Raw genomic sequence first — 15,241 nt, 5'->3', positions numbered from 1 at the left:
TCCAAATTTTTTTAATATCTAGCTTCCTCAATAATACCACGATGCATGGAGGCATACTTATTACCTTAAAGTCTCTCTCAGACCCAAATTGACCCCTAAAAGCATCCCTCTCCATCTAATAAAAGAGGTCCGTGTTAATACAAACGCATATTGTTTGGTGGTGGTGTAGCCAAAGAACCACGATAGTTATAAGTTAAGGCATGAAGTTATGTATAAAATAAATGGAAATGATTGCAAACTTCAAGGATGGAAATACATTAAATTGAAAAGTAACATTTTTAGTTGTGTAATCAAGAGTTTACAAGTAAAGTACACTTCTGAAATTTACAACTAAAGAAATGGTAATCGCTATTGAAATCAGATTTCACATACACAGATCCAGAAGAAATGTCAACCAACTGTTGAAACCATCTTGACATAATTGATTAAAAGGTTGAACAGACAGATTACTGGATTTCTCAATAGAACATGATGTTCAATGTGCCGTTTATTGCTACAACAGAAGAATAATGCAAGCTTCCAACAATTACTCCTGGATTGTAGAAGTATTTTGAAGCCGTGTGTTGACATCAGAAACTGGATGTCCAGAGGAAGGAAAATTTCCACTGCAAATAAGTTTCTGAGCTTATAAAGGGTAACAATTTCAAAGATTAAATATTCCACCAATGAGATCTAGGAAAGAGTGGGCCTTTTAAAATCCCCAGTCCTTTAAACAAAACATTGTAAAATCAACATTACATCAAGACATTTTTGCTTTAGCAAAGAATATTCCCGCAAAAAGACCTGTGTAATAACAGTAAACATTATGAGAAAGAATATTTTGCCTCTCAACTTATACGTGAAAAATATGACTGTCAAGTGTCAACATATAATGGTGGTTAAAGTGAATAAATAAACTTTGCATCAACGAATTACCAAAAGATATGCTCAACAGATTTGGAAGGCTCGTGGGAACTTTGAATAGCATGATCCCAGCAATTGATAAAGGAATCTTATTCAATGATCCAACCAAACTACATAGAAGCATAAAAAGATTTCATGAGACCAAAGACTATTAATTCAAATTATACATTTTCTGCTACCATCCACGAAGTATGAAAAATGACTATAGTTTTCCATAAATAAACAAACAATCAAAAAAATTTAATGAGTATTTACTAAACTAAAAATAATATTTAATAGTACAAAATTCAAGGAAGACATTCACCTATATGTTGTAGGGCCTGTTTGATGCAAAAACCACATTGATGTGAAGCTGATAGCAAGGCCCAGCAATCCACTTGCAGTTACCACCACCCAAAACATTGGTATTCTAAGTATAGGACTGAATTCAATCGAAAACAAAATTATAAGATGATATCCATATTAGAAATATTGACTCCATTTATCAATTGTTAAAAGCTGCAGAAGTTTATGTTTCAAGTTTGGCATATATGATAAGACAGCAATCCTAGATACACAGATACAATTAAAAAACCAGTTCAAATATATTAAATTCTTCTTATCTTAGATTCTAGTTCAAGGAATTCGATCAGCAGGCAATACATCCTAGAAACACTAAACTCCCATGTAAATGAAAGACAACTTGCTTCTCTAGTTGCAGAAATTGAATATAACATAACACTTACGAAGAATATAGGTACTCCCATTCATCAAAAACTATAATAAGTGTAAGTCCCAAAGGTAGTGATAGAGAATTGTTTAGTAAGACCATGGAAAATTCATTCAAATTTCCACTTTTTGTTTGTTGCTTTGCTTCATCCATGACTTTGCGTAATGTTAGCTGCAAATCAGATAATCAGACAATTAGTTTCAAATTTTAATAATAAGAGAATATAGAACCACGACTTCCATATGTTGAATAATTCCTTATGGTAACATGTGAATCCATAATCATTAAGTAAACAATGTCACAATATCTTGACTCTATTATGCCTTTATCTCAAGATTCAAGTTGAGTTTGTTTGATTGGAATTCTAAATGGATGTGCGGTATGAAGCAGTGTAATTCAAATATATCCATAACATTTTCTTACTAAAATAAGCAATTAAATGCTGTGCTTGTACATCCCCAAAGCAAAACAAATGTGATTGTTTCATTGTATTTGAAAAAATCCATATATTTGAATTCAGTAACAAAAAAGGAACAGGCCTCATTGGGTATGTTGGAACATCTATATTCCTCTTTCGTTTTTCCCTTCTCTTGCAATAATTAATTTTTTTGAGGTCACTGTTGATTTGATCAATGGGACAAAAGATGAAAATAGATGAAAACCTTCAGAAACCTGGCCTGCAGTTGCTGCACACATTTCTGATAGTGATTAATTTCAACATCCTTTAAACCAAATTGGTCTGTAGGACCTTTGAAATTGCATCATTACATAATGTAAATACATTTCTTGTTACTTTTCTTCCAATAATCAATTACCCATGTCAGGGAACTCTTCATAGGTAGAAGAGTCATACTTGTGATTGGTATCAACAGCACAATATCCTTGCGTTTATTAGCATGTCTAATTTTTCAGAACAATGATGCTAATCTAACAGCAAATACTCTAAATTGTTCGTGACATAAGGTATGCAATTCTGTGACTTGTGGTTAATGCAACTCATTTATCAGGATTTATTTCTTTCCCATATTAGCACTCTTTATACAAGTTCAGATCTGATATAACTAATATTGCCAAAATTGAACTTAAGCCAGGATGTTGTGACTCAATAAGCTTCTGTACCAGGCAAGCAATAATTTTCATGCCTGAGTAATATTGACACATTTAAACATTGCTACACTATAAAGAAGAGGCTAATTAATGTACCTCAAAACTGTAAGATTTGTGCAACATAGTTACTGGTTCCTGCGATAACCAGGAAAAACTTGGAACTGGCTAGTGAAATGAAAGACTTCCTGACAACTATGTGAACAGTAAGTTCAGGAAAAATTAAAGCATTCAGGATACAAGAATACAGGAATGGTTCGTTTCTCAATCAATGAAGATGCTGTTTTAAATATTATAGTGTGCCAAATCCCAATTTATGAGAAATGGACCACATTAGTTGGCATAAGAGAAACATGGTATATACAAAACACAGCATCATGGAGAACATGGACCAGCTTTCTACTTGTAAATAACAGTAATGTAATTAGGTTCAAATCCTGCCTGTAAATAACAGTCTAACAAAAATCACATTTTTCATTCAATTAATTTAGTAATAGCCAATCTCTCTTCAAAGCCAAACTAGTTTAGAGCATTGCATTTCCAGAGCCAAAAAAGGAAATTAATTTATTCCAATGGAGGACTCTAAAGGATCTCATGCAATACCCAGTTTGAAGTATTTTAAGGGTGTGTACATAAGCCATACACTCGTAATACAACACCATCTAAAGATTTTTTAATGAATTACGAGGGCCCCATAAAACATCTTCAAAGCATTATCTTCTCTTTAAATGCAACATATCCTTGGTGATTAGCAAAGAAAGGAAAAATGTTCCCATCAAACATACCCATTATTTTGATATATAATTATGTTTGACTCTCTGCCAATGGAGACAACCAGAAATAAGCAAACCTAGGGACACCAAGCACTGAACTAGATGTGAGTAAACAAAGCAGATCCACAAAAAACTATATTTTATGGTAAGAGGTGGCGAAGAAAATTAATAATACCAAGTGAAAAGTTAAAGAATAAAAACTGTAAAAGGTAAAAACTTTAGCTGAAATAATATGCAAGGAAAATTAAAACATCTTAATGAAGTGCATGAAATTGAGTTGTCTTAAGAGTTATAACAGCACCCAATTATCATCCAGCTCTCAAATACCAAGAAACACCTGAATAAAGTTTTAGTAAAGTTTGTGATCTCTAGATTTACTAGTACGTATAATATCATTGACAAGTTTATTCCAGAGACTCAAAACACAAGCTTTTTTATTGACTAGAAATGGATGAATGAATTCAGAACTATTGCAAAAATGGTACAATCATTAATTTGCAAGAAATGGATGAAACAGAATGATTACCGAATAAGCTGCTGTGAAAAAACAATTTAAAATTTGCCAAGCATAGCCCACTGCATGAAAAGAAAGATCTGTAATCCCTCCACTAACTGCAGAGATAACCTGCAAACAATTACAACAAATTTAATAGATTAGTAGTCATAGATTCTCTGATAAATAAATTATATTTAAGATAAAGAAAAAGATACCTGGATACAGGATGACTTTGGGAAACAATCATTCACCACTCATAAATAATAGGACAAGTGTTCAACTTGAATGAGTACAATAAATTACCCCTTAAACATATCACTTACAGCCTAAGCTAACAACTACTAAGATTTCTATCTACAAATCAAGGATGACTTGCTCCAATATGCTATCCACACAAGTGACATGATGATCAATGAGTTCATTTTTCTTCTAGCTCCACATATTAGTAAGTCTAATAACAGGATAAAACCCTACAAGCTTGGCCTCGGCACTAATGTCTCTCCCAGTAAAGGGATTGTCAATTACCATTTTGTTATTATCAAGTGGGAGCCACCAAAGGAAAATTGGTTCAATGTGAAAAGAAATGGGTCCTCTCAAGGCTATCCATGCCAGGCTGGAGCTTAAGGCAATTGTCGCTATACTGAGGCCTCCTTTCCTTCAGTTTCTGTGTCCATTGTCACATCAAAGTATCATAATTAAATTCAACTCTCAGATTTTGACAGCTTAGAAATATCCTTTCTCACACTTGTGCCAATGTGCTCTCCTACTAAAGTTTGAAAAATCTCAGATTTGCCATGTTTGAGGCAACCGTATCAAAGCTACCAACACAGTGACCAAGCGAATCTCCCTTCTCCAAATCTCATGAATTTGTTTGTTGAAGACGCCCTGCATCTATTGTCACAATTGAAAGCCCCAGAGGTCTGATAGTAATCATGCAAGTGATCATCCCCATCCCATTAATGCACACCCCAAGGTTTCCCATTAAAAGTTGATGGTCTTTCAAATGTTGACGACCATTTTATTTATCAACCCCTGCCTACTTTGGCAGCATGCTTTTCATTGATCCCTTTTCAAATCTGATGATGGCCCTTGATTTGGATTTTCTGTCCTAACATTTATAGCAGCATCATGATACGTGGGAGGTGTCTTGGCCACATCTATCATGACAACAAGATTTCTTTTTTGTTGTCATTTTCATTCCTCCTATTCACTTTGCTATTCTGTTGCATTGACATTTCTTTGTTGCCTTCGACATGCCCTTCTCAACTTTGCAGCCTTGACTGATTAACATTAGTTTTCCTTTCCTACCTCCATTTGTTGTGTCGTGTAGTGTAATGTCCCCAACTAGTGATTACCTGAATTTTGTCCTAAATTAGTAATTCGGATTCCATAATATAGTTTATCATTTTTTCAATATATAAGAGTAACTTCATCTAGCCATTCAATAAACTTAGGACTAGACAAATAAATACATGGATTAATAGCAAATATATTACATAGAATGATAAACATGTCTTTCTACCCAAAACCAACCATAGTTTAGTTTGGTAGGAAAGCCTTGCGAGGGGTATGTAAACTGCTCAACCCAACTAAGCCCAAGAGCGCGCGGTGTCCCACTATGTCAACTCACCTCTTGGCCCACAAGAGGCAGGAACGTCCCACTATGATAATTCCATTCCTTGAGGTGGCCTACTTAACTTGGGAGAACCGGTAAACTGCCATTCCCTAACTTACTACCTCCATTCATTCCTTTGATTGATTATGAGATAAGACACATATATAAATAATCTAAGAAAATACAATCAAAGTAATTTATTTATTATATCCATAATAATGTATATATTTATAATTCGTTTTTTTATAAACTAAGTTACCGGGTTCGCCCTTGGACCCCCCTGGTATCGGTCCTGGTTCAAACGGGTTCGTGGTTTGGGTCCGGTTCGGATTGGGTTCAACCAGGGTTCGAAAAACTCAGAGGTGGTTCGTCCTTGGTCAAACCCAGTGGAACCCAGGCGAACCCAGATCGAACCCAGGCGGCTGGGCAGCCCAAAAAAGCAAATTATATGCAAAATTTAATTTTTTTTGAATTCCGCCTACTAAAAAGTGAAACTTATATCCTAAAAGCGACTGCTAAAACATTATATTCACTTATTTCACCTCATTTGTGTTGCAAACATACGTTTTATGAAAGCAGGTTGAAGAAAGGGTGAACAAAATTTGGCTTCCAAGATCAAAGAGGAGTTGAAGACTGATGTTTGTTTTGTTGTTTATATGATGCTATGTGACATGCAAATTTTTAATTCATGCTTATAGGCTTCACAAATATCAATATATATATAAAAAGAATTTAAATGTTTTTGTACCAACGAACCCAAACCCCTTTTCAAAATTTTGCCATACCGGCATACCGGTTTCTTCGAACCCGAACCTGAACCGGTAACTTAGTTTATAAATATATAAATATAATCTTATTGATATTATTTCAAGTATATATGTATGTATATCAAGTGAATATAAATCTTGCTAACATCATTATCATATAAATCTATTATCGTTATAAATCTATTAATACTACAGCTGCCTAAAAACACTAGAAGTCTATTTAATGCTGTAAAGGCAGACAGATCTGATGCATGTCAGATCTGGTTTGCCACTGTATATGATATTAAGTATGACTGTCATACATATTGCAGTCTATATTAATATTACTATTAAATTCTGCATAAAAGCATTATCAGGCTTCATATATTAAGCATACGTACTAAGCATATACCCATGCATACCACCAAGAACAAGGATGTTACTGCCTGTAACTTTATAACAGTTCTGATTTGATCTGATCGATGGTGATCAATCAATATTAAATCATGAATCTTCCTTACCAATAAAAATTGGCGACTGCTGTTCTAATCTTAATTTGACCGAACTGCCTTTCTCCTTCAGCATTCGATACCCTTTCCTTTGTCATTGTTTTCCCTTAAATAACACCCAATGGCTGTCTTAAAAGCCACGTCCCATGCCCATGGTGGAGTCTCTTCACAAAGTTCGTGCCTTTCCTTTGACCGCTAGTTAATGCTTGTTGGTAATCGTTATGTGTGCCCAGCCAGCTATTCATACTTTAATTTAGTTAGTAGTTATTATTTATTATAGTTGGCAGTTTTCATTATTAGTAATAACTCTGATTTGATTTATTGTTAATTATAAATTGTTTATCCATTGTTTATTAATACATACAAGTAATATATATGTAATATAATTAAGGGAAATAAATAGATAATGATAGGCTCTGATATATGTTTATATATTGATCAGTTGTTTAAAAGATGCATACCTGTTTTTAATTTGAATAAATCGATACATCAATATATCCAAATACAATTTATTGTTTACAATATAGGGGATATGACATGTGGGGTTGGATTGGCTTTCTCACAAATCTCTCCTCCTCCCAAGCTCTCAATGTTTCAGTTTTGCATTCCCCATTTCATGTTTTTTTCTCACTTCTTACTCCCATAAGCTGGTCGTGTCCTTTTCTTTTCCACCATCCTCTAATGACAAGTAAAATAGATAATCCCGTTCCAAAATCACCTTCTCAATAGAAATTGAATATTTCTGGTATTTATGGCGGACTTGTGAAAAAATTGAGATAAACACTCCCTCTATAGCGATGTTGTGGCCATTAATGAGTTTATGCATGCTCTCTTGATGGCAATTGGCTTAGTGTGTTTCGAATCTGTCTTGGATAATATTAAGCATATTGCGTGGGATATAGTTGTTGTTAAAGGTCATTTTACCTCCTCTATGTTCAAAGAGGAAACCCTTGCTTTTGCAAATCTCTCTAGTAGAAACTTACCTCATGTCCCCATGCGGCTGCTTGTGTACAATTTCTGCTTACATTTAAGCAACTGGAGTGTTCCCATGCAAATTTTTTACGGGAAAAGGATAAATTGGAATTTTTCCCCATGTTAGTGGAGCAGTTGCTGCTTATTATTGAAAATAAGCTTTGAAAAAAAGGGGGGCTGTAAAATAAGCAGCAACAGCTTATTGGGAAAAATGACATGGCTTCACAATTTTTTCCTCTCCTTTTTATTTGCCTCCATTTTTTTCTTCAAATTTTATTTCAAATAATAATTATTAAAAATTTCATTTAAGAATGCCATTTAAGGCGACTACTTAAAAATAAGCAGCAAAATTTAAAATTCATGGGGCCACCAGCTCCACAAATTCCTCCTCAAATACTTGAGCAGTGGCTGCTAGCTAAAATAAGCTAAACAGTTGCATGGGGACCTGCCCTTTGATGGTTCTCTCCCAAGACCTTCATAGTCTCAAACAGTTTGTTTAAAGCTTAAAGTTGGCCATGCAATTGCACAAAAATTCAAACAAGTTTCCATCTATGGTGAATGAAACTTCTAAATTGGCTCCCGAAGAACCTATTTCCCTTAAGGTGATTCCTAATTTTGATGATTTCAAGACAAATGTGGCTATCACCATTGGAAAGATTTTAAAATCCTCTATGACTTCAGCATTCAAGCACTACGATCTTGGGAGAGTCTACACCATCTCAACCCCCATCTTATCACAATCCCCTTCATGGAGCATTTGGTGAATCTCCTATGTGTCTTGGTTATTGGGAAAGATTGGTGAGAAGCAACTAGTGAGCATCAACAACTAGTCTCATGATTTGCAATTCATTGCAAGACCAAATGACCCAAATTATGCTTACTCTCGTCTAGTTTTCTAGTTTTTGTTTCCATGTTTTTCATGGGAGACAATATGTCTTCAAACCCCCTTGTAATGTGTAGTTTTTCATGTTGGTTCCTAGTTTAGGGTGGTGTTGCAAAACAAGTTTTTGTTGTGTTGTCAATTATTGAGATCACAAAAAAATATTCTTTTTTTTTGGATTTTGGTAATTCTTTGACAAGAAGAATTTCATCAATTTTTGCTTGGTTTTTTGAAAGACTTCATTTAATTGTCTCAATCCATACATCAAAACCTCTTTGGATGCTCAATCTCAACATATTGTAACATACTCTATTTTTTTATTCATGTATTTTTAAAAGAATAAGATAATACCCTAAACACATATAGTACCCTAAAATCTATTTTCTTTTGAGAAAGAGGTATCCTCAACTCAACTTGTTGTGTAAATGTAGTACAATTCTCCAATTTTGCAAACAAAAACAAGTGTTTTCCAATAGAAACAACAATCGAGATGCCTTCTAAGTGGGTATATTATACACATTCTCCTAAGAACTAGTACATTGAGGATTCAATAGTTCAAGTGTCATCTATTTTTGCACTAGCTATAAGATCCGACATTGACCTACTAAACTCACCAATGTTTATGTAATTCTTAGGCAAGCAAGAAATGTTTTTTCTCTTCATAGAAGCCAAAGCAAATCAGGATTGCAATTGTGTTTATGGAGGCAAATTAAAGAGCTAGATATGCAAGATGAGTCTTTTTAATGTTGTTTTATCATCTGGAAAGAATCACATTAATTATCTAGAAGTAGACCTCCCACCCACAATAAATTATTCCTCAATCGAGAAGTTATTTATGTTAGTAGTTTGTTCAAAAAATCTCTTGGATCTACGTCCAGTTTCTTCCTAATTCAAGTATGCAATCCAATTTGTTGAGGATGCAAACAAAGCACAACTATTGGGTCCCGAGTTTGGCTAGTTACACCTGTGGGAAAACTGCCAAGGAACCTAGGCCATTTTTAAATTTATTTGTATCCAAACACCCATCTCATCTATTTTGGAGTACGTGTTGTGCCGATAGAATTGCCAGTTTGTTGAGGGTGTGAACAAGGCACAATTGTAGGGCCCCAAGTTTGGCAAGTTACACCTGTAGGAAAACTGGCAAGGAACCTAGGCCATTTTTTAAATTTAATTTGGTCCAAATGCCCATGTCATCTATTTATGGAGCAAGTGTTTGTGTCGATAGAATTGCTTCTTGGGTTGATCAAAGATCTCCTTTTGACTCGATTGTAAAAGATAAATCCTAGATGTGATGGAAAATTGCAGTAGTGTTAGAATGAGGTGACATTAACCTTGCAAATCCTATGTCATTCATGTGTCTCCATGTACCTTGGAAAGTGTTCCCTAAGAGATGAGAGAAAATATTTAGTATTTCTACTTCATGGCTGATTGTAATTGCATTTTCAAGAGGTGAACATGTAAGAGTGATATGCCAATATGGATAAATCTGCCCCCAACCAAGTATGGTCTAAACTTGGCCAAGGCATGCATAACGGCCAACATCTCCTTGTCATAAACTAAATAACTCCTCTTAAGCCCCCTTAATTTCTAGCTCTCATAAGCAATGGGGTGCTTACCTTGAATCAACACTGCTCCTATCCCTTCTCCTGATGCATCACACTCTAACTCAAAAGGTTTGGAGAAGTCCGATATGGCTAGTAAGAGACATGTAGACATCACTTGTTTGAAGTGCTCAAAGCACTTTTGTGCTAAATCAGACCACACAAATGCTCCCTTGTCTGTCAAGTATGTAAGTGGTGTAGCTGCCTGTGAAAAGCCTTTAACAAATCTCTTGTAGAATCCACAAAGTTTGAAGAATCCCTCAAGTTGTGTAAGATTAGTAGGCCACTCAACAATGGCCTTAATCTTCTCTAGTCTCACTCCATTTGCACTAATAATACGACCAAGATAGAGTAGCTTTGTCATCCCAAAGTCACATTTTGACTCCTTGGCATAAAGAGACTCACTCTCCAAAATGCTTAATACCTCCTCTAAGTGTTCCAAATGCTCCTCCCAAGTCCTACCATAGATCAGAATGTCATCAAAGAATATTAGGACAAATCTCCTCAACTGCATTCTAAGAACATGCTTCATACAACTCTGAAAAGTGGTTGGGGCATTCATTAATCCAAAAGACATCATTAGAAACTCGAAGTGACCTAAATGACATCTGAAAGCAATCTTCTCTATATCCTCTTGCCTCATCCGAATCTGGTGGTATCCAAATCTCAAATCTATCTTAGAGAAATACCGAGCCCCATGCAACTCATCTATCAAAGCATCAATCCTGGGAATCGGATACCTGTTCTTGATTGTCTTCTTATTTAGATCCCTATAATCAATACACATTTGCATAGTACTCTCATTCTTAACCAAGACCACTATTGAAGCAAAAGGACTCTTGCTAGATCTAATGTGTCCCATCTTTGGCAACTCCTTAATTGTCTTTTCAATCTCATCTTTGTACCTCTTAGGATGTCGATAAGGATTTGTAATCATTGGTTTGGCTCCTTCTTCGAGTTCAATAACATGCTCTATGCCTCTCTCAGGTGGAACGCCAAGTGGAATACTTCCAAACACTTTGCTATGCTTTGATAGCAACACCTAAATATTTAAGTGTTTACTATTCTTTTGCTGGTCTAGAATGTTAGGAACCTTCTTCATAATAAGGCACTTTGCTACCTACTCACTTTGATCAATCTTGGGAATCGGATACCTGTTCTTGATTGTCTTCTTATTTAGACACCTATAATCAATACACATATGCATACTACTATCATTCTTAACTAAGACCATTATTGAAGCAAAAGGACTCTTGCTAGATCTAATGTGTCCCATCTCTAGCATGTAATGTCCCCACTCTAGTCAGTCTCAGTGACTGATGGGTTAGCCTAATATTTTGGACTCTCGTAGGCTAACATTTTGGATAGAGAGTCTCGGTGGCAGTTCCACTTCTTCAGTTCAGTCTTGGTTTCAGTTCCAAGGCCTTTGCAATCAGTGTATGGGCTTAGTTGAGGGACTTACTATTTATAGTAAGTAAATTTGGCAATTGTGATATTTTTAGTCAGGGCACCTGGACACGTGGGGGTTATTCAGTGTTGACCCCAGCTTCTGACGATACGTCAAAAGACTGAATATTGAGGGAGATTTTAATATTTTAGTGGTTAAGTTATTAAATTAACTTATATGGATAACTTTATTAAAATTATAAACCACTTAAATATTATAAAGTGACTTTTAAAATTACTTAAATGAATTTGGACGCCCAAAAGGTTAATTAAACTATAGGAATTGAATTAAATACATTTAAATGTATTTGATATGAAGTTGGGCGTACTTTTCTTGGAATTCGTGCTTTTTTTGGGATATAAGGGAAAAAGAGCAATTCAAACTCCATTATTGATTATTTGACATTGCTTCTATTTTGCTCTGTGGAATTCCTTGACAAGGGTTTCAGAGGTTTGGCCATTGGAGAACGAAAAATTCTTTGTGGATCTGTGATTGCGAGGCTGTGGAAGATCAGCTGAATTATTGCAATTGTGAAGGCTTCATTCAAGAGTCTTATTGTGCTTCAACAGAGATTCTTTATTTCAAATATTGCAGATTTTTCAATAAGGAAAGGGCAAATCAGGTTAGACGTCCCTTTTAGCAGCATATTTCATTTCAATAAGCAATCGTACAGTTTCCAATTGCTGGCCGTATAATTTAGGCTTGGCACGTGGGGTCCAGGAAAGGGACGTTTTGACTGGGAGGCTGAAACGCCTTTCTAATTTGCAATCTAGTTCCGCCATTCCCAACGCCCAGCATAATCAGGTAAATTCATCTCATTTTTGGCTTGGAGAAATTGTATTTTGGACTTGTACTTCAATTTTGGTCAGTTTCCTAGTTTTGGCTGGCAAACTCCAAAATTCTTTATTTAAAATAAGCTAACGACCTACGGGTATGTTTTATATATTAGTTTCATTTGTAGCAATTACTTAATGCATAATATAGATTCAATTGTTCCATATTTGGTATCTATTTAGTTATATGAGCAATTCTTGCCTAGTGCACTTGTTATTTTTTATTTAAAAATTGTTCAAAACCCTTGAAAATCCAAAAACAAATCAGCAATAGTATTTCAAGAGAGTTAGAACCAGCAGGGTTCTTACATGGCAACTCCTTAATTGCCTTTTCAATCTCATCTTTGTACCTCTTAGGATGTCGATAAGGATTTGTAATCACTGGTTTGGCTCCTTCTTCGAGTTCAATAACATGCTCTATGCCTCTCTCAGGTGGAACCTGTTGTGACCTTTTCATACATCGCCCCATTGCTAACGAGGACCCCCTCTTTTCCTGTTTTTTGCGTTGTTAGGTTAGGGTTTTGGCAGCTTAGTGGGCAATTTTGTGTTTCCAGTGCCCGAGTCTTGGAGTTTTGATCATGCCTAGTGTCGTTTAGGGTTTTTGAAGTTATAGGATCAAGCGCGTGAAAATTGAGATTTTAATGATCCTAGTTTTGTCTAAGTGTTACCCCTTTGGAGCGTTAATGTGTTTTTAAACGTCCTCGTCGGTGATTTTAAGTGCTAAGGTGTTTTCAGACCTTTAGGAGTTGTTTTCTCGCTCCTAGGAGGTTACTCAAGTTGATTTCGCACTTTATCTTGATAGATTTCCTTGTGTTATGCTCTAATTTTTGATGAATTTGCTTAGGTCCAGTTGAGTTTTATTGAGTTTCTAAGTTTCTAAGTGATTCTGAGTGGAAAATCATCATTTTCCGGATGAAAATCCATATTCTAAGGGTTAGAAGGTCAAAATTTCATACTAGAGGTGCTTTTCCCCTCATATTCCTAGCTACCGATAGTTTTCCCCACTCAGAATCCAAACTGGACATGGATTTCCCTTGAAATCCATACTTGCCTCATTTTTCCACCACTGTGAATCCATACTGGGGTTGTTTTTCCCCTGGAAGCATTAAATTTTGACTAAGTGTCAGGATTTATCCTGACTACCCACGTTTTTCCACCAAGGAGTATGGATAGGATTGCGGATGACATTTGTCTTGATTCCACACTAAAGTCGATTTTCCGCTAGGTCTTTTGTGACAAGTTTTGAGGATTTTTGTGCAAACTCGTAGTCCAAACTCCAGGCGATTTTCCATTGAGAGCATTTTAATGATTTTAAGTCCGGATTTTCATCCAAACTGAGGTCGATTTTCCACCAAGGGGTAGTTTGAGTGAATGAAGTGATTTTTTAAGTCCGGATTTTCATCCAGACTAAGGTCGATTTTCCCCTAATCCCATTTTGTGTGCATTTTGATGGATTTTGTTGGGAAATTTTGTCCATACTTAGATCGATTTTCCCTTATGGGGAATATTCTGACGTTTTAAATGATTTTGATGGGATTTTTTAATCCCTACTTGGATTGATTTTCCTAAGTGGCTCAAATTTTGATTTAAATTGCAATATTTTAATAAAGAGAGCCTTGTTTTAATTGTTTTTTAATAAAACAACGATTATTTAATAAATTTAAAAAAACAATTAAATGATTTGCAATAAGCATTTAATGTTTTCAACCTTCTAGAAGCAAATCGATTTCACCAAAGCAAGTATAAGAACAAGTGTTTTATCCCACATTGCTTGTGTGGTGAAAGTTGGTGATAAAAGTGAGTTTAAAGAGAGAAGTCCAACATTATTTTATTATTAAGTTTGCCAGGTGTTTCCATGCAAGGGCGATTTTCTCTCTTATTGGCGATTTTTGATGAAGTGTTTTGGTGAAGAGCTTGATTGAAGACTTATCTTTTCCCTCCATTTTTCCAGCTTGGCGATTTCTTTGGTGGCTGCCATTGATGGGTTAATGCCACGATTTTGGGTGAAATCCACGATTTTTTGGTGAGAAGCGATTTCTTGTGTTTGGGATTTCCGCTCTTCAACCTTGGCGATTTTCCCTTGGGGCTGCCATTTTTGCTTGCTGTTATCAGACCTGATTTAGACTGATTGGAATGCATATTGGAGATCATTTGCCATGATTTTGATGAAGTCCGCCATTTTTGGGTGAAATCCACGATTTTGGTGAAGGGGCGATTTGTTGTGATGGGGTTTTGACTCCAAACTTTGATGACTTTCCTTGATATCGCCTTGCTCACTTGCTGTTCTCAAACAATTGTTGTCAGATTGTATGTAGATTAAAGACATTTTCCAGATTTGAAGGTGATGCCATAGTTGGGAAAACACGATTTTTATTTGGCAAGTGTTTTGTGGGCATATTTTGATGGATTCCATGCATGCTTGATACTCCCATTGCTCCTTACTTGTTGTCATTCCTCAGATCTGAACTTTGATGCCATTGTTGCAGCAGGTGTGACCTCTATTGTTGGCTGTCCATCTATTTTCAGACTTAAACTTTCATTGTCAGCCAACTCTAAACTTAACGATTTACCTTTGGGAGAATTTTCAAGTCATTTTCAGTCAATCACTTGACCATTTGAGGGCTGTTACAGGTCTGCAACTTCGCCATGGCTG

The 15,241-nt window shown here is 35.6% G+C and overlaps 1 protein-coding gene across 3 annotated transcripts in view; it reads right to left on the bottom strand.

Moving 5' to 3' along the window:
- Positions 1-331: 331 nt before the first annotated feature.
- Positions 332-15,241, bottom strand: part of LOC131071260 (GDP-mannose transporter GONST1) — a 38,253-nt gene continuing 23,343 nt past the window's right edge. For all 3 annotated transcript variants that reach the window (XM_058007026.2, XM_058007025.2, XM_058007027.2), the window contains 5 exons: positions 4,016-4,114; positions 1,629-1,783; positions 1,208-1,324; positions 916-1,013; positions 332-783 (listed from right to left, as the gene is read on the bottom strand). In XM_058007026.2, the coding sequence (XP_057863009.2) occupies positions 740-783; positions 916-1,013; positions 1,208-1,324; positions 1,629-1,783; positions 4,016-4,114 (513 nt within the window). In that variant the 3' untranslated portion in view covers positions 332-739. The remainder of the gene's footprint in view (positions 784-915; positions 1,014-1,207; positions 1,325-1,628; positions 1,784-4,015; positions 4,115-15,241) is intronic.

Source organism: Cryptomeria japonica, chromosome 8 (genome assembly GCF_030272615.1).
Source record: "Cryptomeria japonica chromosome 8, Sugi_1.0, whole genome shotgun sequence".
Taxonomy (NCBI): Eukaryota; Viridiplantae; Streptophyta; class Pinopsida; order Cupressales; family Cupressaceae; genus Cryptomeria; species Cryptomeria japonica.
The sequence above is the reverse complement of the archived record's forward strand: the minus strand, read 5'-3'. Positions and strand labels throughout refer to the sequence as shown.